The sequence below is a fragment of the Gossypium raimondii genome, chromosome 10, assembly GCF_025698545.1.
Source record: "Gossypium raimondii isolate GPD5lz chromosome 10, ASM2569854v1, whole genome shotgun sequence".
NCBI lineage: Eukaryota > Viridiplantae > Streptophyta > Magnoliopsida > Malvales > Malvaceae > Gossypium > Gossypium raimondii.
The window spans coordinates 3,594,009-3,621,746 of record NC_068574.1 but is presented as its reverse complement, the minus strand read 5'-3'; the positions used below and the strand labels follow the sequence as shown (position 1 = coordinate 3,621,746).

General features: G+C 34.5%; 4 protein-coding genes and 1 pseudogene across 7 annotated transcripts; 3 read left to right on the top strand and 2 right to left on the bottom strand.

Moving 5' to 3' along the window:
• Positions 1-1,290: 1,290 nt before the first annotated feature.
• LOC105777526 (putative ALA-interacting subunit 2) lies at positions 1,291-5,461 on the bottom strand. Of its 3 annotated transcripts, none has more exons than XM_012600856.2 (9): positions 5,334-5,461; positions 4,599-4,706; positions 3,785-3,846; positions 3,567-3,641; positions 3,380-3,496; positions 2,880-2,950; positions 2,298-2,595; positions 1,739-2,028; positions 1,291-1,554 (listed from the first exon to the last, which is right to left on the bottom strand). In XM_012600856.2, exons 2-9 carry the CDS (start codon positions 4,639-4,641, stop codon positions 1,548-1,550), a joined length of 963 nt encoding a protein of 320 aa, XP_012456310.1. In that variant the 5' UTR covers positions 4,642-4,706; positions 5,334-5,461; the 3' UTR covers positions 1,291-1,547. The 3 variants fall into 3 exon arrangements, with proteins under 3 accessions (XP_012456310.1, XP_052477823.1, XP_052477824.1); XM_052621863.1 differs by having other exon boundaries at positions 2,298-2,580; XM_052621864.1 differs by lacking the exon at positions 2,880-2,950 and having other exon boundaries at positions 3,380-3,465.
• A 6,109-nt stretch (positions 5,462-11,570) lies between these two features.
• Positions 11,571-16,876, bottom strand: LOC105777527 (putative ALA-interacting subunit 2; annotated as a pseudogene).
• Positions 16,877-17,253: 377 nt separating this feature from the next.
• LOC105777525 (pentatricopeptide repeat-containing protein At1g11290, chloroplastic) lies at positions 17,254-20,152 on the top strand. The gene has a single exon (XM_012600854.2). It carries the CDS (start codon positions 17,432-17,434, stop codon positions 19,535-19,537), a length of 2,106 nt encoding a protein of 701 aa, XP_012456308.1. The 5' UTR covers positions 17,254-17,431; the 3' UTR covers positions 19,538-20,152.
• Positions 20,153-20,758: 606 nt separating this feature from the next.
• On the top strand, positions 20,759-23,055 carry LOC105778166 (uncharacterized). Its single transcript, XM_012601799.2, has 3 exons — positions 20,759-21,505; positions 22,152-22,443; positions 22,808-23,055. Exons 1-3 carry the CDS (start codon positions 20,849-20,851, stop codon positions 22,867-22,869), a joined length of 1,011 nt encoding a protein of 336 aa, XP_012457253.1. The 5' UTR covers positions 20,759-20,848; the 3' UTR covers positions 22,870-23,055.
• A 1,678-nt stretch (positions 23,056-24,733) lies between these two features.
• Positions 24,734-27,017, top strand: LOC105778164 (uncharacterized). Of its 2 annotated transcripts, none has more exons than XM_012601794.2 (4): positions 24,734-25,063; positions 25,810-25,922; positions 26,323-26,407; positions 26,600-27,017. In XM_012601794.2, the coding sequence occupies exons 1-3, from the start codon at positions 24,988-24,990 to the stop codon at positions 26,398-26,400; spliced, it is 267 nt and encodes an 88-aa protein (XP_012457248.1). In that variant the 5' UTR covers positions 24,734-24,987; the 3' UTR covers positions 26,401-26,407; positions 26,600-27,017. The 2 variants fall into 2 exon arrangements, with proteins under 2 accessions (XP_012457248.1, XP_012457247.1); XM_012601793.2 differs by having other exon boundaries at positions 26,523-27,017.
• Positions 27,018-27,738: the final 721 nt, after the last annotated feature.

Here is a 27,738-nt window from a genome sequence, read left to right as displayed (position 1 = left end):
TAGAAAACTGTGGACAACACCACGGGAAGGTAAAGGAAGATTTTCTTAGTGAAAACTGACTCATTTTCACACCCTTCTTCAACAATGGTCTCTAGCCTCGGATAAGTTGAAGATTTTCTTATCGAAACGTGGCGTGCAGGTGCCACTGCACCCCGGTTTTGCTTGCATCCCTTCTCTTTCATCATCTATAAAACTTGATTAAAAAAGAAAAGCTGTTTTTGACTATGGGCTTTGATGGTTGAAGGAGAATATTGTTAAGGATCTCACGAGGATACTGATTCGAGGAATTGAGGTGTGGAGAGCTTGGAGATCAAAGTATGGATTATATAGGGAAGGGGGTTAAGGGGTGTTACGGTGCTTAAAATAAGGAAAGATCAACGAGCAAAAAAAAGACTGGCAGTTTGTTGGCAATAATTTAGACCAGAACAGACACCAATGTTTAAAGATGGAGATTAACCCACGTTAGCAAACCATGTACATTCTAAAGTTGACCCTTGTTTTTTTCCTCTTGTTATAGCAAACAGTCTTTTCTAATTTTCCAAAAGACATTGAAAAAATATCATTTCGTACTTGGCACTTCTAATAATCACGAGATACAGATTGGATTTTTCTCACCAAAGTTAATATAAATGTATATAAAAATTACTTATTATGACCAGACAAGACAAGACATGGAAAATTCCCTATGGAAGAGGCAATTGGATGCCTTACTTCCGCCATAAGATCACTGGTCCATCCCCCTGTGATTGTGAAGACCAATCAACCAAATTTCGGCCTATAACTTATGGATAAGGATTAAGAAGATAAAAAATGGAATTTGAAAGTAAAAATATATGGTTTATACTTAAGAGTTCATAGATATTGAGCAAAGCATTTCGCCTATAAAGATTATTACCTATCAATAAACCGTCAACAAATTTGTTCTAGCTACGGTCCACATTGCCTTGGCCTGGCCTAGCAAATTTCGACCGAAAAAGTCATAAAACAGTCTTTTCAAGTTTCAACGCGGTACGACTGACAAGTCTTATCAAGTTTCAACGCGGTCTGAATGAGACAAACAAATTCGGACGGAGGCAAATGCAGTGTATACAACTGCACGTGTCTAGACAATGTGGTTAATTCTGGTCTCTTTCAAGGGCTATATACAAGTAAAGATGATAATAAAATAATAAGTCAGACAAATGAAACGCAATCTTGTTATTGGATAAGGCCATTGTCAACTTAACCTGAGTCCTCTTCTACCGGAAAAAAGGGCTATTTTAACGTTATTGTATTCAATGTAAAGGAAGATTCAAAGAGAGTTATCTATTTTGCATTCACTTGTCACAACATATAGCACTGTCCTGAAAATATTCCTTTTATTGATCTATTAACATGTATAACAAGCTTCTTTGTAACTAATTCAGAAAGGGAATAGCCTAAATGATTTACCGGATTATGGTTTGAAATCACTAGCTGTTTTGGAGTTTAGAATGTCAGTCGGAATTTCATCAGTCGAATCACCCTGAATGGTTTGTTCAGTTCCATGGTAAATAACACGTGTCTTCTTAATGCCTGCACGTTATAAAAGCGATGTGTCATACAACATTTCCAGAAATCTGAAAACAAGGGAATATCCAGGGAGTCGAATTGGCAGCTCTTTAACATTTGGTAAAAGGAAAAAGAATGCTAGATAATAGTACTTGGATGAAAGTGTAGAGAATTCGAAGTTTTTGTTTATTACTTGTTGAGCTTTTACCTTTGAGACAGTAGATGTAGAAGCGTGAAAACAACGGCAATGGTAACCGAAGAAGAACCGATAAAGACATATGCAAGACCAAGGAAGTCATTCTTTCCCCCCAACCAGCTTGTTGTTGAAAGAACTAGCTTCTTTTTACCACCAAAACTGTATGTGTTGTAGTTGTTCATTAGGTGGACCACTACAACATCATCCACATCTAAATCCTTTTCGATTCTCCCATACAATTTTCGGAAGCTAGGGAGGGCAGATGTACGCATCCATACAATAAGATCCTCCTGATCGCTTAGCTACAATGCATTCATTCACCGGCATCAAAAGAAAGTGCAAGAAAACCAAAAGCCAAAAGATTATTTCATATCTCAAGCTCTAGCTGAATACTTTACTCAAACCAAATACTGTATTAACATAATGAAAAGAAGAAAGCTTGTTATTGAAAGATATTTGCTAGTTGGTTGTATTCGAACAGGTATGTCAAGTACTGAATAAATAATTTCGGGCTAGACAAAAGAATCTGCAAGACCACAGTAGAATGTCTCAGGAAAGAGCTAATACTTACAGGAATTCTTGGGTTCAGCTTCCCACCACCAATCAGTGTACCATTTTGGAAATTGAAAGGATATACATTCTTTCCAAATTTGTGTTCCCGGTCACTCTTCCAGGCAATGTTCTTCCTGTTGACCTTCAGTTCTGCTCTATTACGGATAAATGTAAATGTATCATTAAATAAACTCCATGCTATTAACCCACAAGGAATGATAGGCCGATCATTGTTGACCTCTACAGGTTGACATGAACTTATGCCATGTTGGTTCTGTCCGTGTAAGAGTTGCTTGTCGCTTCTGCTTTTGACATACCTGGCAAATGTTTAGACCAGTGAAGTGCAAACAGGAAAAATAATGAAGATTAAAGCAAGAAAATTTTGATATTTGAATAACTTGTAAATAACAAATAAGTAAACAACTAAGGTAAAAAGGGAAAAATAGTAAGCAGGGCCTCAACCATGAATAGTTATTTTAAGGTCAAAAGTAAAAGGCAACAAGCCCCTATATAGTTCATTTAAACAATATGAGGGAAATGGATCAATTTATCAATGTTGATCAAGCCAAAGCTTTAAACCCATCAAGTGAAAGATTCGCACCGACGGTGGTTCTGATAATAATTATCAAGCTGATAGTAAATGTAAATTGGAGCTTTCATGTACTTGGGCACCTACAAAGAAATGTTTGATGCAAAATAAGGGTTAAAAAAGGCAGTCATATGCAGCTTAATAACGACCTGTATTCAACTAAGAATAATGCACCTATGCTAGCACTGATTAGATGTTTCTCTCAGCATTCCACAAAAAAAAATCGACTCACAAAGTATATGGAACAGAAAGAAATACTATGTAATAGTTCAATTTCCCTTCCTTTCCAACGGACTCCACTTCCACAGATAAACTGGTTTTAGTTCCCAGTAAATTTCAAAGTCCAGTGACACAAAATTTCACTTTTCCTGGAACTAGACACTTAATTCATGATAGTCTGTGCTGCAGTATAATGCATTGTGATCACATAGAATGAATGGTTGAAGGTATAGCTTGGCTAGATTTTCATTTTTCACGGTGAAGGTATAGTCAATGCAGAAACGAAGTATCACCTTGAAAGAAAGAGAACAATTCTTGGGAATTGAGTCATCCTGGATATATGAAACCTTATTGATTCTAAATGGCTCAGGTACACATCCTATATCATATCGTTCCACGATTTCAACAACCTACCAACCAAGAAAAGAAGTATAATATATAGCCAGATGAGATAACAAGAGCTAAAGAATGGGCAATTACACTATGAGAAGCTCGCAGAGTAACAAGGCCAACAGGAATGAAAATGAAACCTATAAACAAAAATGTCATAAAGACCTGCAGAAATGAAGATGAAACCCATAAATAAAGCTAGGTAATAATCAACATTAATAAAAGTTAACATCATAAAATGCAAGTTAAAATATCAACCAGAGATTAAGGAAATTTTTGGATGCTAAAGAGTGTAGTCGTGCTCTCACCCATTCTGGAGTAAGGACAGGTTTGCAAGCTGGAAGATTCTGCTGAGTGAACAGGTAAAAAGCTACACAACAACCATAACAAGACCAACAAAATATTAATGAGAGAAAGATTTGATTGCTTGGTGGACTAAACAGGTAAAAAGCTGAAAAACAACCATAAAAAGATGATTGTGGACAACTTTGCTACCACTTCATAAAATGGAGTACTTCTTATACGAAGTCAAAGTTGTAATGCAAGGCAGACCAAGACTTATTCTCATCTACATATCATTCAACCCTCCGCAATTAGCATAACAATCGATGCATAACGCATTTCAGATGTGCTTCAACCGCGAATAGTCTAGCATATGACTATAATTTTTAGCTTAATGGCAATTATGGAGAAACAATTCAAAGGACACACCATCATTCCACCTGCTGCTCTCACTGCCACAACTCCCCAAGAAGAAACTCAAGTATGCGAGGAGAGCCGGTAGTGCACATACAGAGACGGCCACTTGGATCGTCACATTTCTTTCTTCTGCTTGCAACTATTTGTAGACAATTGCTAACAATGCAGGTAGTAGATATATGCAACGAACAAATGAACTAGTATTTTGTATCAGCTATGTTTATATTTATTCATATGTACTTGAAGCTTGAGCAGATAAATGAAAGATAGGCAGGCATGTGCAAGTACAGATCTCTCTCTCTCTCTCTCTCTCTCTATGCATGTGTGTATGTATGATTTAAATAAAACCAAAAGCAACACATTTTAAAAGTAAAAGCTTCAAATACCAATAAAAGAAAACAAGAGTTAAAATAGCCAGAAAACCTGAATCCCTGTCTCTTTGTGTTCCTCTATCGGTGTCTGTCATTTCCGAATCTCCACGGTGATGCTCTACTACCACAATCCTTCCAGCAACCTTTGAAGTTTGAATTCCTATATGGCATCAAAACAATAAAACCAGTAAAGCACGAACCTTTCACAAGCCAAACCAAAATTCAGAAACCTCGTTTCTAATTGCGTTATATGCACTTTCATTAAAACTCAGTATTAGACAAAAGGTAATTTGAACTATATTCAACATTCATCATCTTGATTGTTCATTTCAGTAGCAACCTTTCTCTGAGCACATACCTTATACCAGTATTAAATGTTAATTCCCACATTCTATTTTCCTTCTTTTTTTAAGTTTCCTTGCCTAAGTCACCAACCCTTAAGTATTTCTCTAATTAAACTCAAATAGATACTAATATTATCTTAGCCCCTAATCTAATATCTCTTATACGACAATTTCCAAGCAACCAAACGGAGCATAAAGTTACAATTGGTAATCAGATAGCTTCACCAATCCTCAAAATCGAAAACTCCACAGTAAAGGATAAATGAATAAATAAGAAAACTCATCTTTTAAACTACATTATGCTTTATTCAGTAGGAATTCATTTGCACCAACGTTTTGTGCAAGAGCTAAGTAGTAAACAATAAAAAAAACATTAACTTGTTTTCACATTCCTTTCCCTTGCATTTTCTCGTTAACCAAACAGGAAAACAGAAAAATCGTACCGAGAGAGTCAACTAGAGAGAAGTGGCGGCAATGTCGATAAGCCCAAAAGAATGAGCTTGAAAATAAGGAGGGAAGATTGAATTATACGAAAATTAAAGCGAAAATTTTCATTATTCTTTAATTGAAGCGGAAGGTGAAAGATTGCTTTGATGAGGGAACTGGAATCTTTTCAATCAAACATTGTGTTTTACAACATTCACGAGGGAAAAAGCGACAGTACCAAGCAACCGAAAACTAATATAAATAAGGTTAAACTATAATCAATGTCATTAAACTATTAGTAAATTTGTGTTTTGGTCACTCGACTTTAAAATTTACAAAATGATCACTAAACTATTTAAAAGTTCTTATTTAACTTATTAGACTGTTAAAACCGTTGCCATATGACATTATCTGTTCACACTTTCTACACCAATCGAAACTTATCTTTCCTCTTCTCTTCTACAATTTAGTTTTTTTTCATGAAACAATTTTAAACGTCATGAATCTGTGAATTAAAATTCACACAACTTTATTTTTTTATGTTCAACACTAGCTATCAATCAATTGGATTTAATAAATGTTATTTTACTAGTCAATGGGTACTGATCATTAAATTATTACTTGGAGCTCATTAGTAAGACTTTTGAAAAAAAAAACTTAATTGCCTTGTGACTTAAATAAATTTTTTTGAATAGATCCGTGACTTAAAAAAAAGCTTCCGGATGGTTTAGTGATCATTTTATAATTTTTTAAGTTGAGTAACTGAAATATAGACTTATTAATAATTTAGTAATTCTAAGGTAGTTTATCTATAAATAAAGGGAGGGAGGTGAAAATAAAAATAAAAAAATGATTTTAAAAATATTCTATGCAACATAAAATATGATTGAAGGTGTGTTAATGAGATTGCTATGCATGGGGAAGTAAAGAAAATTTTGTTAGGAATCAAAATTTTTATTATTTTTAGGGGTTAGAATGTAATTTTATTTTTATTAACTTAAAATTTTAAAACAACTAAATAAAAAATTTTCAATTTTAACGTGCACGGGCCTGCCAGCCACCTATATACGCCACTGGCCATAAAGCCGCCAAATGCTCTGTAGTTAAAGATGCTTTCCGCTCAATGATCAATATATTTTCTTAGTTCTTTCCCTCTCCAATTACCACACATTCTGATCACCCAAACAAGGCATTTCGGCAGCATCTTCTCCTCTTCTGTTAAACCTATCCCAGAAACGTCATCTCCAGTCTCCACAAATCCATGCAAGGTTCATACTCCATGACCTCCACCAGAACCCAACAGTTTCCTCTCATCTTATCGATTCCTATGCCAACGTTGGCCTCCTCAGCCTCTCTTTAGTTCTAACAGCTTGTTCTTGTTAGCCGGAAGCCGAGTGCGGGAAAATGGTTCATGGGCTAGGAAGCACCGACACGGGGAAAATCCCCTCGTACTCGTACCAGTGTCGTACTGGTGTCCGACACGGACACGCCGCCGACACGGCCGGATACGTACCAGACACACCTTGAAGCGTGTCAAAAAAGGACACTCCCGGACTTTACTTTGGCCTGAATCAGAAACAGAAGAAAAAAAACCCATATACAAGAATAGAACTTTAGTAAACAGATAAAAAGAACTTTAACATTTAATCGTGATAATTTATGGGATTTTTAACATACCTGTCTTCTTTGGAGTCGATTCGCTTATACGAAGATGATGATGCTGGGGTTTTTTGCAGAGAATGAAATACTGAGGCAAAGGTAAGGACGGTAAATGAGAAGGGAAAAAAGGGGTAAATGGGGAAGAAAATAAAGGGTATGTGAGTGTCTACGTAAAAAAGAAAAAAATAGTTAATGTATTATATAGTTATAAATTTATAATGGGGTAAGAAAGTAAAAACAAATTATAATAATATAAAAATAGTGAAATTAAGTATAATAAAAATATATGAGACCCATATAAATTAGATTTAAAATATTTTTAAAAACTAATTTTAATTATAAATTAGTAAATATATGTGTGATCCAAATTCTTGTTAAATAAAATAAGATATTGTTTATAAATCAAGTTAAACAAAATATATTTTTTCTAGAAGATGTAGTATTTATTAATATAATATATTTTAACATAAAATATATATATAAATAATAAAAATATTTTTTTTATTGTTGCATCTTACCGTACCCGTGTCCTCATTTTTTAAAAATTACCATATCATCGTATCGTGTCGTACCCGAATTATATGTCCGTGTCCATGCTTCATCGTTCATGTGCAGTTGGCAATATTGGGTTCATTTGAGGTTGTTGGTGATGCTTTGGTGGAGTTTTAATGGGGAGTTGGTGAGTTTGAGCATAAGGTGGTTGATGAAAAGCCTGTTAAGGATTTGGGTTGGAAAAATTTGATTTTGAAGCTTCTCAAAGAGGAAGTGTGGTCTCTATTATTAATTTGTTGAGGGCAGGTGTTGATTTGCATTCATTGAGTGCAAGAAAAGCTGTTCATTGTTGGGTTCTAGTTAGTGATTTAAGTAAGGATTTATCTGTGAATACCGCTCTGTTTTCAATGTACTCAAAACTTGGTAGTCTCGAAGATGCAAGGTTGTTATTTGAAAAGATGGCAGAGAAGGACCTTGTACTATTATACATAGTACCATTTTAGTCCTTAAACTATTAATAAAAGGAATTAACAAGAACTAAACTTTAAAAGAGTTACTATTAATTATTTTAAAAAAAATGAAACTTGTTTATTTTATTTGCACTTTTAACTCCAAACAAAAAATTTATAAATTTCAACTTGAAACAATAAACAAGATTCGAACGATATAAAAATACATATTCTAACCGTTAAGATATCGATTCAAACGATAGCCAAGTATATAATTTGATTAACAATTTAATGCATTAATTCGATAGTTTTCTAGTTGCGCACTTCTGAGCAACAACTTAATATTTATTCTTAGTAAATATAATATTTATTTTCAGACAATAATTAAACATGCAATTTCGAGCAACATTTTAATACATTTATTCGGATCACCGCATTATGCACAGAATGGACTACCCTGTTTATACACATCGAACAACATCATATCTTCAAAATAAGACAACATTAATACTACATATAACATCAAATTGGATAGCTTACACGACATATGACATTTTTTAAATAGTAATTGTTAAATTTATTAAAATTTATATTTTTAATTTTTTAATGATTTAAAGGTTAAATTACATAAATTAATTTAATATAATACTTATAATAAAGGTTACTAGCAAGTAAAAATAATGTATGCTTATGTGATGAGAAATGATTTAAACCATAAAATGTTTGTTCATAATTCTCGAGTGTGATCATTTTATTGTTTAACTTATGCACAAAAGATAATGTTATGTATAATGATATTAATTATTTGATTGCTATTATTTTATTATATTAAGTGATAATATAATAAAATAATAAATGACGAACTCATGTATAATATATATATATATATTAGTGACAAAATTATCTCTCACTAAATACTTATTAAGTAGTAATGTTTCATGTTATCATCATTAATGTCATGATTTTATTATATTAGATGATTATATAATATGTCATTTAACACTCTTACAATATAGCTTCCGTTATTTCATCATTGACTACAATGACGATTTTTATATAATTTGATAATGCCACAAGTTGTCACTAAATACTAACTATTAGATGACGTTATAAGTTATCGTCATCATATTCTCAATAATATATGATGAAAAATTATACATTGTCACTATTAATCTTTACCGTCACACCTAATGTACTATTTTGTGTCACAAAATATAAATAATAACATAAATATAATTTGCAATAACAATATTTTAGGCACTACTAATAAGTAAATTTGTTATAGTGGCTCTCTCAAACCATCGATCTTTGTGAATTTTCACACCATCCACGGTGTGAATTGCCCTCACTCTAGTGGCTCTTCGTACCCCTCATGGGGTGAACCACAAACACATTGTTTAACTTTAGTTGTAACAAGTTGTAATTGGATGAACAATTGAAAGAATAAACATAAAAGTTGGTTAGGTAGTTAAATAAATATTATTGGCTTGCAATTCTTCAATCAGTATGAATTAGTATTTATTTGAATTGTGCTTAAATAAATCTTTAATAAGCAATCAAATAGGCAAAGATCTTTAAGAAATAGGCTTCTATAAGAACTAAGTATCTTTATTTAAGGTAACATGACTGCACATAAATTCTTCAAAAAAAAAAAGTCATTACTTGATTGATATTTAACATGATCTAATCCATTAAATAGCTGCTTATAATCCTTAGAGATATATAGAAGAAAACAAGATTTTTTAGTCAAAAGAATGTCGAATGTCAAAATATGTCAAGTTGTCCAACAATCCACTTGCAAAGCGAGTTAAACTAGCTTTGTATATGAAACATGCAACTAACAACAAAGACAAATACAAGAGGGCAGGCAAGGGGTTTAGCCCTAAAAAATGAAAACTCACATTTTAATTCTTTTATAAACGATGAAATTAGAAAGTTATATATATATATATATATATATGATAAAAGTGCATTTTACCCCTCAAAAAAATAATTCCTTCAAAAACGATGAAATATAAGTTAATATATAATAAAATTATACTTTGATCTTTAAAAAATTTTATAATTGATTTTATTCTCTAAAATATTTTAGATTTGCTCCTATCTAACAAATTATATAGGAGTCAACTATCTAAACCATTTCAAAAATGGTACCCAGTTTTCAATTGGGTTTGCATAAAAAAAAAATTGTGATGATACCATTATTGGCATTCAATATAATTTTTAAGTAAATATTATAAATCGGAAACTTTCATAAACTAGACTAACGAGACGTTTGGATTGGTTTAATGAAAACATAACTACAAAATTTGGAACATTCCACAGAAGGTTTGCCAAAAATCATTGAGCGAACACTACTAATTGTCACAGATTACAATGCTTTATGAACTTATTCATCATTGATCTCTCCTTAAGCATTGGATTCTTTTTTTTTTTTTTTTATCTCTTTTGCTTGTTGATTTCAATGCTTCAGGAAATTAGCCCAAAACTCTTAAATCTTTCAAAGCCTCGGTGAAGCAAAGCAAACTAGAGCCACAGGTTCATGCAATAAAACCGCATTGGAGTTGGAGAAGGCTCATGCACAACGCGTCACATCCTTGTATAGCAAGAAATAGAAAACCGTGGACAACACCACGGGAAGGTAAAGGAAGATTTTCTTAGTGAAAATTGATTCATTTTCACACCCTTCTTCAACAATGGTCTCTAGCATTGGACAAGTTGAAGATTTTCTTGTCGAAACGAGACGTGCAGGTGCCACTGCACCCCAGTTTTGCTTGCTTCGCATCTCTTTCATCATCTCTAAAAGTTTATTGAAAAAAAAAGAGCTGTTTTTGAGTGGTTTTTGAGTATGGGTTTTGGTGGTTGAAGGATAATATTGTTAAGGATAGAGGAATTGGGGGTCTGGCGAGGTTGGAGAGCGAAGGAGGGATTTATAGAGGAAGGAGAATAAGGGGTGCTACAGTGCTTAAAATAAGGAAAGATGAAAGAAAAGACTGGCAGTTTGTTGGCAATAATTTAGACCAGAACAGACACCAATGTTTAAAGATGGAGGTTAACCCACGTTAGCAAACAATATACATTCTAAAGTTTTGACTCTTGTTTTTTTTCCCCTTGTTATAGCAAACAGTCTTTTCTAATTTTTCAAGAGACAGATTGAAATATATCATTTCATACTTGGCACTTCTAATAATCCATGAGATATAGATTGGATTTTTCTCACCAAAGTTAATATAAATATATATATATATATAAAGATTACTTATCATGACCAGATAAGACAATACATGGAAAATTCCCTAAGGAAGAGGCAACTGGATGCCTTACTACCGTCATTAGATCACTGGTCCATCCCCCTGTGATTGTGAAGGCCAACCAACCACATTTAGGCCTATAATTTATGGATAAGGATTAAGAAGAAAAAAAAATGGAATTTGCAAGTAAAATTATATGGTTAAGAGTTCATAGATATTGAGCAATGTATTTCACCTATCAACACACGGTCGACAAATTTGTTCTATCTACAATCCACATTGCCTTGGCCTTGCCTAGCAAACATCGACTGGAAAGGTCGGAAAACAGTACAATACTGATCGGTCTTTTCAAGTTTCAATGCAGTCTGACTGAAACAAAAAAATTCGGACAGAGGCACATGCAGTGGATACAACTGCACGTGTTTGGACAATGTGGTTGATTCTCTTCTCTTTCAAGGGCTATATACGAGTAAAGACGATAATAATAAACCAGGCAAATGAAACACAGTCCTGTTTTTGGATAAGAACATTGTCAACTTAACCTGTGTCCTCTTGTACTAGGAAAAAAAGGGGTTTTTTAACGTTATTGTATTCAATGTACAGGAAGCTATTCAAAGAGAAAGTTATCTACTTTGCATTCATTTGTCACAACATATAGCATTGTCCTGAAAATATTCCTTTCGTTGATCTATTAGCATGTATAACAAGCTTGTTTGTAAATAATTCAGAAAGGGAATAGCCTAAATGATTTACTGGATTATGGTTTGATATCACAGGCGAATCACACTGAAAGGCTTTTCCGGTTCCAGGTAAATAATTTGTGTCTACTAACACCTGCACAGAAAAGTATACAAAAGCAATGTGTCATACAACACTTCCAGAAATCTGAAAAGAAGGGAATATATCCAGGGGTGGAATTTGCAGTAGATTAACTGTTGGGGATGAGGAGGAGCAAAGGAAGAAAACAGAGAACACAGAACAATGAAGCAAGATGCAAGAAATATTTTTACTTGCTCACAAATGTGCAGCAAGGGAGCTTATGGCTGATAGCTCATTTTGCTCATTCATTCAACTAGAAAAACAATACATTTATAGCCAAATACATCACCAAATACTACCTACTACCACTAATCATACTTTGAAACTAGTAAACTTAACTTGCACACAAGCTGAATATGTCAATCAGCACCTAAAAATATCAAAACAGTACCAACTTAGTTCATTTTCAACTAAGTAGCTTAACAAAGTAACTAAACAACCTTGCTGTTACAGCAAGCATACATGCTGCAGCATGTTTACAAGCTGCATGCACTTAACCAAAAATATAACAGCAGCATGGTTGGCCAATTTTCAACACTCCTCCTTGGACTCCATGCCGCAAATACCAATCATTCATCAAGTTTTTTGAACTTGGCAGTCCTTAGATGCTTTGTTTCAAGCTGACTCTGCTCAAGCAATTCATTTTCAACCTTGGCTTCATTCTCAACCAAATCTGACTTACACGCTTGACTATTCGAGTCTTTTGTGCCAAAGATTTGTTCATCAAATGGAGTCTTCTCCTCCTTCACAGCCTTGGTTGACAACTTGCCTTCAAACACATCTTGCCTTGTTTCTTTGTTCATTACTGTCCTGTTTCTTCTTGCACATACTCCCTCCTGCTGTAGAGTGTCTTCAGGCACATACTCCATCAACTCCTCCTCAGCTTATCCCAAGCTTGTTTGGGAGTCTCACAGGGGTGAGATGTTGCTGTCTTTTTTACAAGCAGTCCTCAAAGATGACAGGCTTTTAACAGCTTCTTGTCTTTCTTAACAAGCAGCAGAAGCAAAAACAAGCCCTCAAAGACTTGGGCTCATGATACCATTTGTTGGGGATGTGGAGGAGCAAAGGAAGAAAACAGAGAGCACAGAACAATGAAGCAAGATGCAAGAAATATTTTTACTTGCTCACAAATGTGCAGCAAGGGAGCTTATGGCCGATTGCTCATTTTGCTCATTCATTCAACTAGAAAAACAATACATTTATAGCCAAATACATCACCAAATACTACCTACTACCACTAATCATACTTTGAAACAAGTAAAACTTAACTTGCACACAAGCTGATTATGTCAATCAGCACCTAAAAACACCAAAACAATACCGACTTAGTTCATTTTCAACTAAGTAGCTTAACAAAGTAACTAACCCCTTGCTGTTACAGCAAGCATACGTGCTGCAGCATGTTTACAAGCAGCAGGCACTTAACCAAAAATATAACAGCAGCATGGTTGGCCAATTTTCAACATTAACATTTGGTAAAAGTAAAATGAATGCAAGATAATAGTATTTGGATGGAAGTGTAGAGAATTAGAAGTTTTTGTTTATTACTTGTTGAGCTTTTACCTTGGAGACAGTAGATGTAGGAGCGTGATAACAACGGCAACGGTTACCGAAGAAGAACCGATAAAGACATATGCAAGACCAAGGAAGTCATTCTTTCCCCCCAACCAGCTTGTCGTTGAAAGAACAAGCTTCTTTTTGCCACCAAAACTGAATGTGTTGTAGTTGTTCATTAGGTGGACCACTACAACATCATCCACATCTAAATCCGTTTCGATTCTCCCATACAATTTTTGGAAGCTAGGGAGGGCAGATGTATGCATCCATACAATAAGATCCTCCTGATCGCTCAGCTACAATGCATTCATTCACCAGCGTCAAAAGAAAGTGCAGAAAACCAAAAACCAAAAGATTATTTCATATCTCAAGCTCTAGCTGAATACATTATTCAAACTGAATAGACTGTATTAACATAATGAAAAGAAGAAAACTTGTTATTGAAAGATATATGCTAGTTGGTTGTACTGGATAAGTAATTTCTTGCTAGACAAAAGAATCGGAGAAAGGACAGTAGAAAGCCTCTAGAAAGAGACAATACTTACTGGAATTCTTGGTTTCAGCTTCCCACCGCCAATCACTGTACCATTTTGGAAATTGAAAGGATATACATTCTTTCCGAATTTGTGTTCCCAGTCACTCTTCCAGGCAATGTTCTTCCTGTTGACCTTGAGTTCTTCTCTATCACTAATAAATGTAAATGTATCATTAAATAAACTCTATGCTATTAACCCCCAAGGAAGGATATGCTGATCATTGCTGAACTCTACAGGATGACATGTAATGGTGTCATGATACTTACGTCCACGTAATAGTTGCTGATCACTTCTGCTTTTGATGTACCTGGAAAATGTTTAGACCGGTGAAGTGTAAACTGAAGAAACAATGAAGATTAAACCAAGAAAATTTTGAAATTTGAATCAAATGTAAATAAAAAATAAGTAAACAACTAAGGTAAAAAGGGAAATATTGTAAGCAAGGCCTCAACCATGAATAGTTATTTTAAGGTCAAAAGACTGCCAAATGTAAAAGTAAGGCAACAAGCCACTTGATAATTCATTTAAACACTCTGGTGGCAATGGATCACTTTATCATTGCTGATCAAGCCAAAACTTTAAACTCATCAAATGAAAGACTCCGCACCGTCGGTGGTTCTGATAATAATTATCAAGCTGATAGTAGATGTCAATAGGAGCTTTCATGTACTTGGGCACCTACAAAGAAATGTTCGATGCAAAATAAGTGTTACGAAAAAACAGTGATATGCAGCTTAATAAGGACCTGTGTTCTACTAAAAATAATGCACCTATGCTAGCATTGAATAGATGTTTCTCTCGACATTGCACAAAATAAAATTGACTCACAAAGGATTATGGAAAAAGGATAGAAAGAAATACTATGTAACAGTTCAGTTACCCTTCCAATTAACTCAAATTCCACAGATAATAACTGGTTTTACTTCATAGTAAATTTCAAAGCCACGTGATGCAAATTTGCACTTTAACTAGAAATAGACACTCAATTCCTCATAGTCTGTACTGCAATGTAAGCACTGTAATCACAGAGAAAGAATGGTTGAAGATATAGCTTTGCTAGACAAAGATTGAAATATATGAAACATTTCCGTATTAACTATACGTCGAACTTACTACACCAACTTAAAGTTATATTTGAACACTTTAAAAGGAAGCAAGATTTTCACACTGAAGACATGGTTGATGAAGAAAAGATGTATCACCTTGAAGGACAGAGAACAGTTCTTGGGAATAGAGTCATCCTGGATATATGAAACCTTATTGATTCTAAATGGCTTAGGTACACATCCTATATCATATCGTTTCACAATTTCAACAACCTACCAAACAAACAAAAATGCTTATTCACATGTTCTAAATATATCAATGGATGTTTGGAAAAGAAGTATAATATATAGCCACATGAGATTACAAGAGCTAAAGAATGGGCAATTGCACTATGAGAAGCTCGCAGAGTAACAAGGCCAACAGGAATGAAAATGACACCTATAAACAAAAATATCAGAATGACCTGCAGAAATGAAGATGAAACACATAAATAAAGTTAGGAAATAATCAGCATTAATAAATAATAACAGTTAACATCATAAAATGCAAGTTAAAATATGCGCTAGAGATGAATGAGAATTTCTGGTACTAAGAATGTTGTCATTGTCATGCTCTCACCCATGCTGGACTAAGGACAGGTTTGCTGAGTAAACAGGTAAAAAGCTGTAAAACAACCATAACAAGGTCAACAAAATATTAATAAGGCAATATTGATTGCTTAGTGGACTAAATAGCAAGTCACCAGAAACCAAAAAAGAAATTAATCCTAAATAAGAAAATAGAAGATGATTGTAGACAGCTTTGCTACCACTTCATATAATTTTAATTTTTAGTTTAATGATGATTATGGAGGAACAATTCAAAGAATACACCATCATCCACCTGCTGCTCTCACTGCCACAAATCCCCAAGAAGAAAAGACTCAAGTTTACATGCATAGAAGGGGAGCCACTAGTGCAAGTGCAGAGACAGCCACATGGATGAACACATTTGCTTACCTTTGCTTGCAAATATTCACAGACAAATGCTAACAATGCAGGTAGTAGACATACGTAAAGACACAATAGACTAGTATTTTGTATCAGTTCTGTATGTTTATATGACTTCACATGTACTTGGAGCTCAAACGCATAAATGAAAGATAGGCAGGCATGTGATTTCATCCCTCCGCATCCATCTAGGTGATAGCACATAAGGATCCGTGTATGTATGTATGTATGTATGATTTAAATAAGACTAAAAGCCAAAGGAAAACAAGAGTTAAAAGTACAGACATGAAACCTGATTCCCTGTCTCGGGATCTTCCTCTATCAGTGTCCGTCATTTCTAAATCTCCACGGTGATGTTCTACTACCGCAATCTTTCCAGCAACCTCTAAAGTTGCAATTCCTATTTAACAACACAACAAAAAAAGCAGTAAATCACAACCCTTTCTATGTGTTATATATGCACTTTTACTTAAAACTCAGCATTGAATCTCCACTATAATAAAAGATAATTCATTTCACTTGCAATCTTTCCATTTTCTTTCTATTCCTAGATCACAAACTCATAAGTACTGCTCCAATTGAACTCGAATAGACATTAATCTTAGCTTAGCTTCTTAACTAATATCTCTTATTCTGCAATTTCTAAGCAACCAAACAGAGCATAAAGTTACAAATGGTAGTATCTATAATAACTTCAGCAACTCTCAATCTAAATCTCCATCCTAAAAGGATAAATGAATAAATATAGAAAAAAAATCATCTTATAAATTACATTAACCTTTTTCAGTAGAAATTCTTTTGCACCACTAATTTGTGCAAGAGCTAAGTAAAAATCCAATTTCAAAAAAAAAAACAAAAAACATTAACTTGTTTTCACATTCCTTTCCCTCCCATTTTCTCGTTAACCAAACAGGAAAATAGAAAAAAAAACTCGCACCGAAAGAGTCAACTTGAGAGAACTGGCGGCATTCTCGATAAGCTAAAAAGAATGAGCTTGAATACAAGGAAGGAAGATTGAATTGGAATCTTTTGATTCAACAAAATGAAGGAGAAAATGTGTTTTACAACATTCACGTGGGAAAGCGACGCTACCAAGCAACCAAAAACATAAATAAATAAAGGATTTTGGTCAAGTTTCATTTCCTTTTTCAATATTCTTCCATTATTTATTAGTTCCATTTAGTTTAGAAAACTTAAAGAGTAGCTTTTGAAATTTTCAAAAAAAAAAAGGATTTTGATTTTAAATAATATTCTAAATAATCTTATCTTATGTTAATAAGATGGCCATATAGCCGCCAAATGCTCTGCAGTTAAGGATGCTTTCTGCTCAACGATCAAGACATTTTCTTAGCTCTTTCCCTCTCCAATTTCCACACTTTCTGGCCACCCAAACAAGGCTTTTCAGCAGAATCTTCTCCTCTCTGTTAAACCTATGCAAGGAACAACGCCATCTCCCACAAATCCACGCAAGGTTCATCCTCCATGGCCTCCACCAGAACCCAACAGTTTCCTCTCATCTCATCGATTCCTATGCCAACTTTGGCCTCCTCAACCTCTCTTTACAACTCTTTGATTCCATCACCAACCCAAGTTCACACCTTTACAACACGATGTTAAGAAATTTAGTGACTTCGGGTGAATATAAAAGGACTCTGTTGGTTTACAAGGACATGGTGGTAAAAAAGTCCATCTGCCCTGATGAGAAGTCTTACCCTTTAGTTATAAGAGCTTGTTCTTGTTTGTCAGAAGCTGATTATGGGAAAATGGTTCATGGGCAGTTGGCAAAATTGGGTTTTGATTCATTTGAGGTTGTTGGTGATGCTTTGGTGGAGTTTTATTGGGGATTGGGTGAGTTTGAGCATAAGGTGGTTGATGAAAAGCCTGTTAAGGATTTGGGTTATTGGAAAGATTTGATTGCTGAAGCTTCTCAAAGTGGTAATGTGGCCTCTATTATTAATTTATTGAGGACAAGTGTTGATTTAGGTTCATTGGGTATAGGAAAAGCTGTTCATTGTTGGGTTCTAGTTAGTGGTTTAATTAATGATTTGTCTGTGAATACTGCTTTGTTGTCAATGTATTCAAAACTAGGTAGTCTGACAAATGCAAGATTGTTATTTGAAACTATGCTGGAGAAGGACCTTGTTGTGTGGAATATAATGGTCTCTGCATATTCTCAAAATGGAAAACCAAAGGAATCACTTGAGAATTTGAGGTGCATGGCAAATTTTGGGATTAAAGCTGATATGTTTACTGCTATTCCTACTATTTCCTCTATCAGGCAGTTGAAATCTATTGAGTGGGGCAAACAAATGCATGCTTATGTGACAAGAAATGGTTTGGACTATCAAGTGTCTGTTCACAATTCTCTTATTGATATGTACTGCGAATGTGATTGTTTAATTTATGCGCGTAAGATTTTTGACACTCTAACAAACAAGACTGTGGTTTCATGGAGCTCAATAATCAAAGGATATGTAAACCATGATCAGAATCTTGATGCTCTTTCTCTTTTCTCCAGGATGAAAACAGATGGCATTAAAGCAGATTTCATTACAGTTATCAACATCTTGCCTGCATGTGTGAATATAGGAGCACTTGAACAAGTGAAATGCCTTCATGGATACTCTTTGAAGTTCGGTCTGAATTTGCTGTCATCTGTTAATTCTGCACTTCTTATCAGTTACGCAAAATGTGGATGCATAGTTTTTGCTAGAAAGCTTTTTGACGAAGAAAAAATTGATGGTAAGGATGTCATAACTTGGAACTCAATGATCAGTGCATATGCCAAGCATGGGAACTGGTCAGAATGTTTTGAGTTGTATAACCAGATGAAGCCGTTGAATCTGAAATTGGATCAAGTTACTTTTCTTGGCTTGTTGACTGCTTGTGTCAATTCAGGCCTTGTTAAAGAAGGTCGAGCGGTTTTTAAGGAGATGAGAGAAATCTATGGTTGCCAACCCAGCCAAGAACACTATGCCTGCATGGTAGATTTGCTAGGGCGAGCAGGACATATCAATGAAGCTAGAGAAGTTGTTAAAGAAATGCCATTCAAGCCAGATACTCGAGTGTGGGGGCCATTGTTGAGTGCCTGTAAGTTGCATTCCCAAACCAAATTTGCGGAGTCTGCTGCTGAGAAACTATTAACAATGGAACCAGAAAATGCTGGAAATTATGTTTTACTCTCGAACATATATGCGGCTGCTGGAAAGTGGGATAAATTTGCTAAAATGAGGAGACTTCTTAAAGAGAAAGGTTTAAAGAAGACCCCTGGCTGTAGTTGGCTACAAATAAATGGACACGTACACGAGTTTCGTGTTGCTGATAAATCTCATCCAAAAGCAAATGACATATATGCTTTACTTGGAATCCTAGAGTTTTCAATCAAGGAGGCCAAGGAGCAGACTGCAGAGAAAGTATCCTAAGTGCTTATTTCGTTCACCAGGGAATTGACAATAGAAAGTGATTAACGTTTATTACATTGAAGATACTGCTAAAACAGGCCAGATACACTGAAGAAGATGATGCAGTAAGCAGCTCAACTCATCAGCTCGCATTTGTGGCACCTTCTGTTTTGAGCTACCTAAGATAACAGATTATTCTGTTTGCAAGCCAACTAGAAATATTTAGGATGTGACTTGCCGTGATTGATGCTGCTCCAAATATCAAACATCTGTGGCAGCGAACCATTTCATAGAACTAAAATGAGCATGCCTGAAGCTCTTCTAAAAGTGTTTAGCATCACATGCATTTGTCTTTTTTCTATTAGTACTTTCAGTACTAGTTTTGGCATTGATTTATTTCTTTATTGCCTGTATAAGTACCAACTTCTTCCAAATTTTATCATGCCAACTTTCTGAGGATTCTACATATAGATCTAAAGGGGGTTGAATTGTGTACTTGTTAAGTTTCTATATTGGTTTAACCTGACAGCATGGGGTAACCGCTTCAATCCTGAGAACAACTGACCTGTATTATTTGTCTCAGGTTACATTTTAGTCACTTATATTTGAAATATTACGTTTTAGTCACTTATATTATCATGTTGTAACATTTTAGTCACTGAGCCTTAATTGTCATTAAGGGTATAACGGTAAGTTGATGTGGCACATTAAATTAATTTAAATTATAAAATTGGTCCATATATTTTTTTCATTTTGAGCTCTTTTTTTTCTTTTATGTTCTTTAAATTTTCCTATTTTTTCTTTATTTTTCATTCTCTTCTCCTTCTCCTTCTCCTTCTCCTTCTCCTTCTCCTTCTCCTTCTATTTTCCTCCTTCTCTATTTTTAAAACTAGTCCCTATACTTTTATTTTTTTGAATCATTTAAATTGGGTAGATCAATCAAAGAGAGGAAAAGCATAAGAGAATGAAAAAGAGTTAAAAGAACGTAAAAGAAAAAAATTAAATTGCTCAAAATAAAAAATATGGGGACCAATTATATAATTTAACCTAAAATTTTGTTTGAAATAATAATTTAACGTTACAACATGTTAACATAAGTGACTAAAACGTAATATTTCAAATATAAGTGACTAAAATATAACATCAAGTAAATAAAAATGACTATTTTGATAGTTTACCCTAGATGGATTCTATTTGAATATAATAAGGGGACCAAAATCATAATTTCACCTTGTTTTCTATTGGTTCTTCGTTTGCATTCTTAAACCCGAACTAAAACCCTTTCCTCAAACTCTTCCTTCCAACTCAAAAATCTCCGCCGTTGCCGTCGCCATGTCCCTTATAGCGGGTTCCTACGAACGTTTCATTTGGGGCTTCAAACTGAAACCCCTAACTCATGACTCCCCTTCTCAATCTCTCACTCTTACCCAAATCTTCTCTTACCCATCCCACATCGCCCCCATAACCACCGTGGCCGCCGCTGGTCCAGCCGCTGCTTCTGGCTCTTCAGATGACACCATCCACATCTACGACCTCTCATCCGCCGCTTCCCTCGGTCCTCTTCACCACTTCTCCTCCTCCATCACTTCCCTCTCTTTCTACTGCCCTCCAAACCTCTCCTTCCCTCGTAATCTCCTCTCCGCCGCTGCTGATGGCACCATATCCATCTTTGACACGGAACCCTTTGTTCTTCTCAAGTCCTTTAGGTCCCATAAAAAGTGTATCAATGATTTGGCTGTTCATCCTTCTGGGAAGCTTGCTTTGAGTGTTTCTCGTGATGGGTGTTTGGCTATGTCGAATTTGATGAGAGGAAAAAGGAGCTTTTGTTGTAGGCTGGGAAAAGAAGCGACGATTGTTAAATTTGATGGGAGTGGAGAGAGGTTTTTTATGGCTTCCGAGGAGAAAATTGGTGTTCATTTAGCGGAAGATGCTAGGTTATTGTTTGAGTTGGATAATCAAAAACGAGTTCTTTGTGCTGCTCCTGGAGAGGTTAGTTTCTCTCTCTCTAATTTTAATAAAAAAGTAAATCTTTTTTAATATAGCTAGTAGCTTTGTTTCTTGAAGGAATAATTGTTGGAATATGAAACATTTTTGGTAAAAGAGCCACTGCTTTAAAATGTCTAGAGATTTGATTTTTATAGGCATGTAAGTTAAGGTTGGCTGCCTGAGATTGTAAATTGTGTTATGAATTGAATAATTTGGTGTGGGGATGTTAGTATATAGATTTTCTATTTTGGTTGATTGATTTGAGTATGTGCTAGTGATGTTCTGCTTAAAGTTTAATAGAAAATAGAGCTAAAAGGTCAGAAGCTAGAAGCTCAACTCATTCACCATGTAGCTGACCCATCTTTTGGTATGAATCTACTGTTTGTTGGCGCCGTAGAAGATGGAATAAGGTCATTTTGATGGGGGGTATTGTTTTGTTTCAAAGATAGGGTGTTCTTCGAGATGTCAGCATCTTCCAAAGCTCGGATATTTAACACATAAAGAAACATGTTATAGTGGATGAAGTTCTAGGATCCCAATGTTGTGGCAGTCTTCTAGTACTCTTAGGCTACTTGTTTCATGATGCACGATTCTTGTTTTCTCGTCATTTATAATTTGAATTTCTAAAGGCATATTGTGATTTTGCCAGGGTGGAATTTTATTTACTGGTGGTGAGAGCCGTAGTATTACAGCATGGGACACAAACAGCGGTAAGGTTGCTTATTGCATCGAAGATGCACATTCTACCCGTCTAAAAGGTGTTGTTGTGCTTACCAAAGATGGTGGTAGTGATGATGAACCATATTTACTGGCATCTGCATCATCCGATGGGTTTATACGTGTTTGGGATGTTCGGATGGCTGCCAAGGAGAAGCCAAATCCATTGGCCGAGGCTAATACGAAGTCCAGGCTGACTTGTCTTGCTGGATCATCTCTCAAATGTGAGTATTCAGCTTGTTCTTATACCTACTGACTCGTCTGTCTAGTAAACTTATGGCCATATTGATGTCTTTCATTGCCATCAATATAACCATTCTAATTGTTTCCATGTGCTGTTAAATGATGGAAAACTCTTGCCTGAAATTATTATGGGAACTTCTTTTGATGTGCATTATTTGTGGTTCTTTCACCTCACAGTAACTTGTTTTGCTGACAATACTAAACGATTATGACATAACCCGATTTTTTATTATTTTTCTTCTCGGAGATTATTATATGAAATTGTAGGCATTCTGAATCTCATGTGCTTGATTTATTGTGAATTGTAACTGCTATTCATTGATTCAATATATCTCTCTTTCACAGCTTCTAAACGACCTCGGATTGGGAAGAGTACTCCTAAAGAAGAGGATGTGGCAGAAGTATAAGAAAATTTGCCAGTGAGCTTGAACTATGTAGAAGGGGTTTTGAGAGCACTCTCATGGTTGCTGAAAAAAATCCTGTTTCTTGATTCGCAACTGATAATTCTGTTCATATTGATTTTGACTGTTGAGTTGTATCATTTTATTTAAAATTTATTACTTAAATTGAGATTCTCATAAAATTTTCCATTATGTGTATGGACATAATTGAATGTCAAACTTTAGAAGCTCAGGTTAAAATCCAATTCTTAGAAGAAGAGGGGTAAGAAGTGAGAATCTTTAGGGTGAGGAAATATCAAATATCAGCCCCCAAACTTTTACCACATCTGGTTTTAAAACTAAAATGATACAAACTGTATTGTTGATTATATTTGGTATTTTTATGCAAGGTTTTCAAAACTGATCATGCTATTGGTTGTTTGGTTTGATTAAATCAATCATTAAAAATAAAAATGTATTAAAAATTCAATTCAAACAGTCGGTTCAATTAAATTTTCTGTTCGGTTTAATCTATCCATATCAAATTTTGAGTTAATTAGTTCAATGGCCTCTAAACTGATATTTTAATTGGTTTTTAGTCCAATCAATTCAATTGGTCGATTTGGTCCAATTAACTTGCCTTGTGAACGGGTGTTTTGTGATTCGGTCCGGTTAACTTACCTTGTTCAATAAGTTGATTTGGTCAGATTAACTTGCCTTGTGAAGGGTTGTTTTGTACCCCAAAAGACGTAATATAATTAGGGTAAACTAGTAAAATAGTCACTTTTATTTACATTATGTTACATTTTAGTTATTTATGTTTGAAATGTTACATTTTAGTCACTTATGTTTGAGATGATGATTTAACGTGCCACGTAAGCTTATTGTTATACCATTAATGATAATTAACATTCAGTGACTAAAATATTGTAACATAATAATGCAAGTGACTAAAACATAACATTTCAAACATAAATGACTAAAATATAATTTAAAACTAATAAAAGTAACTATTTTTGTAATTTACCCTTTATTTTAACATTGGGTAAACTACACCTGTGGTCACTTTTGTTTATCTTAGGTTACGTTTCAGTCACTTATGTTTGAAATGTTACGTTTTAGTCACTTACGTTATCGTGTTGTAACATTTTAATCACTGAGCCGTTAATTGTCGTTAATGGTGTAATGGTAAGCTAACGTGGCACGTTAAATCATCATTTCAAACAAAAACTTTAGGTTAAATTATACAATTGGTCCCCATAATTTTTCGTTTTGAGCAATTTAATTCTTTTATGTTCTTTTAACTTTCTTTCTTCTTCTTTTTTCCATTCTCTTCTGCTTCTCCCTCTGTTTTTCTACTTTCTTTATTTCTTTTAACATACCAGGAAGTCGAATTGGTAGTGAAGAAAGAAGCATGGTATGAGTTTATGGGTTTTGGTTATAGGCAAATGATGAAAGTCGACTTCTTACTTTTTTCATTGACAATTCGACTTCCTAATATGTTAAAAGAAATGGGAAAGGTATGAAAACAAAGGGAGAAACAAAAGAGAATGGAAAAAAAGATGAAAGTTTAAAGAACATAAAAGAAAAAAATTAAATTACTTAAAACGAAAAAAATATGGGGATCAATTGTATAATTTAACCTAAAATTTTGTTTGAAATGATGATTTAACGTGCCACGTCAGCTTACCGTTACACCATTAACGACGATTAATGGCTCAGTGACTAAAATGTTACAACATGATAACGTAAATGACTAAAACGTAACATTTCAAACATAAGTGACTAAAACGTAACCTAAGGTAAACAAAAGTGACCATGGGTGTAGTTTACCCTTTAACATTCGAAAGCTCTATCATAGATATTTCCCAGCTGAAACAGGAACCAGGGCATAGAGTCGGAAAACAAATGTGGACTTCAACGAGAAGGCCGACAAAAACCCAGTTTTGGTTTCTTTGTGTACGTACCATCAACAATGTAGCGCAATTTAAGATATATAAAATCAAAATCCTGAAACCATGTGCCCTCTCCATTGTAATAACAAAAGAATGATTAGACTGGGTTATCTCTGACAGTTGTTTATCATTCTAAGGCATACCCCCCCACCCCCCCCCCCAAAAAAAGAATCTTCTAGAGTCCCAAGCCATGAGCCAAGAACAGAACCAACCTTCTCCTGCTGCTGCTCAGCCAGATCGGCGTCCTCCATTCGATCCCAGTCGAAGTACCCTTTTTCCTCTGTTATTTTTGCTTTCTGGTTTTTCTTTGTTTTTCCGTTTAAGGGTTTTTATCTCTGTGCTTAATGTTTTCTTCTCTGTTTCTCTTTTTGTAAATTTGGGTTTTTATTGGTTTATGCTCTTTGATTAAAGAAGAGTGATCTTTATAGGTATCGCTTGGTAAGATTTTTTTTTTGTTGGAAAAGTTTTGGGTTCAAAGAGCTGTGTAATCAATTGTGAATTGCGTTTACTATGTGAAAGACTAAATTCTATTGCTTTAACCTAGATATTGATCTCTGTCTGCCTGGTTTTTTCTATTTGAGAAACTATCATTCAGTGCCTTCAAATTTATGCGAGGCACTCTTAGCCTTTTTTAAGAAGTTGCTTTAACTTGAAAGTATCTCAGTTACTTCAATATTCAAATGGTTATGGCTATTACAGTGTTGATGAGAGGGAGGGTTATGGTTTACTATGTTACTTGGACTTCATTTTTGTTGCTTTACCTGTGGCTAACGCATATCTAAACACTGGTTTGGATATATGATCTAATAAGGATCTTCTAATTTCACTCACATCCGAGTCCGACTAATTTAGACGGTTTAACCTTACCTTCAGTTCACCAATGTGGTAGCTTTGTCGATAGATTTAGGATTTTTTTAGCCGGGGATCTTTGAAGACCTTTTATGAAATTCTTCTGTAAACCTCGAAATCTCTTTGTTTCACCATCTCTTAAAACGTATGCATGTTTATGCAGTGATTGGCATTATTAAGAGGAAGGCATTAATAAAAGAATTAGCTGCTGTATACCATGGTGAATGCCTTGCATACTGTCAAGAACTTCTTGAGCTTCAGAAAAAGTGGAATGAGGTATTTCATTTATGTATATCTATTGAGTAACATTTTCAGTCTAAACTTCTAAATATGTAATTATGATTATCTTTGGTCTCACTACAATTAATTAATTCTAGTTGCATATATACCTCTTCCTGCATTCTATAATACAAGGAATCTGTTCTATGAAGCCACAGCCCGGTGTTGTTATATTTTCCAATATCTAATCATATATGAACTATTTAGAAGTGCTGTTAATTGTAGTTGGCCTTCTAGAACTGTCTGGAAATTGTACTTGAACATGTTCTTAGAACTGCCGTTATCCTAATCTTTGTGTTCATTGAGAGCCATGGATGGTTTTCTCATTGCTGCTGTTAAGAACCTATAACATTCTATATTTTTCCCGCTATGGTATTCATTTTCTCACTATTTACAGCCCTTTATTGATGATAAAAGCCCTGATGATTCGAGGAAGAAAATGAAGCCTCCAAAACGGCTAAAGAAGTCTCGCTAACCAGACGGTAAGGTTCAAGTCTAATCTTACACGCAAATGTTATATCTATCAATGTTGTTTCTTTATATGCAGCTGAATTTATAAAAGCTAGTCCAAGGTTCATCGTGTTGCCCAATTTACAGTTTGTTGAGTGGCCAGCAATACCAATCCCTTGTTTTTGGCTAGTGGTCAAATATTAATCATGTTGCCCAATTTACAGTTTGCAGATAATGTAATGGCTCTGAGATTTCATCACTTCCGTTCATCCACATAAGAAACATCTATCTAGATGCCTAATGAGTAAGTGGAGCCTGGAAAAGATCAATCAGGATTTCTAGTTTCCATCATATTTCTGTATTATAGGTAACATATTAACACATGATTACTTGTCTAAGACAATCACAATTATGGTGTTTTTATACACTTGCTTGATCCAACTACCATGTCATCGAGCATCGGATAGTAGTTAGAAGCTCCCGGGTCATTGAACTTTATCTGCTTCGGCAACATTTGCTTGTATTGTGGTTCGGATTTGGGAGCTTGTCCCAGAGTTTGTTTCTACAACGTGCATAAGATCAGATTGCAGATGGTTCTTTCTGGATGTGATTTAGAATTAATTTATTTTTTTTGTGATCTAACTCACTTTGTGTAATTGATTTCAACCGCGGGAAGATATATCGATTTTTCAACATTTGCAAACAAATCCATAATAAGGTATTCAGATAAATTTTTTTTTTTTTAAAAAGCAGAATCTTATTAAATAGACATTTTACATGGTATCTATTTAATGGGATTTTGTGAACCTTTTTAAAATCAAAGGTGGAAATAAAAAGGAGAAAAAGAAACATCAATCCATCATGGATCATGTCATAAGAAATATGAATTTATTTTTTAATCAACTCAACTGGTTTCAACATTACCGAAGGAGAGAATTTGATTTCTATAGAAAATCAATGTATTCGGTAATTTGTTTAACAAGTTCTAGATCACTAGCACAGTTTTTTAATCTTTGACGTGGTTTGATCAAATGGCTAGTCTTTTCATTCATGTGTTTTAACCACAATTGTTGATTTAAAAAGGATCTTACAATATCCTGTTAAAATAAGATATCACCTTAAACATTGTCAACATTTTAAGGGTTGCAATGTATGTGTTTGTTGCACGTAAAATGACTTACGAAAAATATTTTTTGTATTTTCTTGTATTTGTTTTATGGAAAACAACTTGGTCAATAGAAAATGACTTTCAATTCAATGGAAAATAAGCCCATTTTAGTGTAAATTGACTTACATTTTAAAAGGTACAAATCATTTTTGAAAAAAACTTTTTATAAGTAATTGTATTTTTATATAAAAAAAT

What these genes read in the sequence shown, in the direction of transcription:
- LOC105778164 (XM_012601794.2), top strand. Translation starts at nt 24,988, where the DNA reads ATGAGCCAAGAACAGAACCAACCTTCTCCTGCTGCTGCTCAGCCAGAT. An exon ending in TCCATTCGATCCCAGTCGAA is followed by an intron (nt 25,064 to 25,809) that starts GTACCCTTTTTC and finishes ATGTTTATGCAG; the next exon opens with TGATTGGCATTATTAAGAGG. An exon ending in TTCAGAAAAAGTGGAATGAG is followed by an intron (nt 25,923 to 26,322) that starts GTATTTCATTTA and finishes CACTATTTACAG; the next exon opens with CCCTTTATTGATGATAAAAG.
- LOC105777525 (XM_012600854.2), top strand. Translation starts at nt 17,432, where the DNA reads ATGCTTTCTGCTCAACGATCAAGACATTTTCTTAGCTCTTTCCCTCTC.
- LOC105778166 (XM_012601799.2), top strand. Translation starts at nt 20,849, where the DNA reads ATGTCCCTTATAGCGGGTTCCTACGAACGTTTCATTTGGGGCTTCAAA. An exon ending in TTTGTGCTGCTCCTGGAGAG is followed by an intron (nt 21,506 to 22,151) that starts GTTAGTTTCTCT and finishes TGATTTTGCCAG; the next exon opens with GGTGGAATTTTATTTACTGG. An exon ending in TGCTGGATCATCTCTCAAAT is followed by an intron (nt 22,444 to 22,807) that starts GTGAGTATTCAG and finishes TCTCTTTCACAG; the next exon opens with CTTCTAAACGACCTCGGATT.
- LOC105777526 (XM_012600856.2), bottom strand. Translation starts at nt 4,641, where the DNA reads ATGACAGACACCGATAGAGGAACACAAAGAGACAGGGATTCAG. An exon ending in ATTGTTCTCTTTCTTTCAAG is followed by an intron (nt 2,951 to 3,379) that starts GTGATACTTCGT and finishes ATTTCTTTGTAG; the next exon opens with GTGCCCAAGTACATGAAAGC. An exon ending in TATTATCAGAACCACCGTCG is followed by an intron (nt 2,596 to 2,879) that starts GTGCGAATCTTT and finishes AACATTTGCCAG; the next exon opens with GTATGTCAAAAGCAGAAGCG.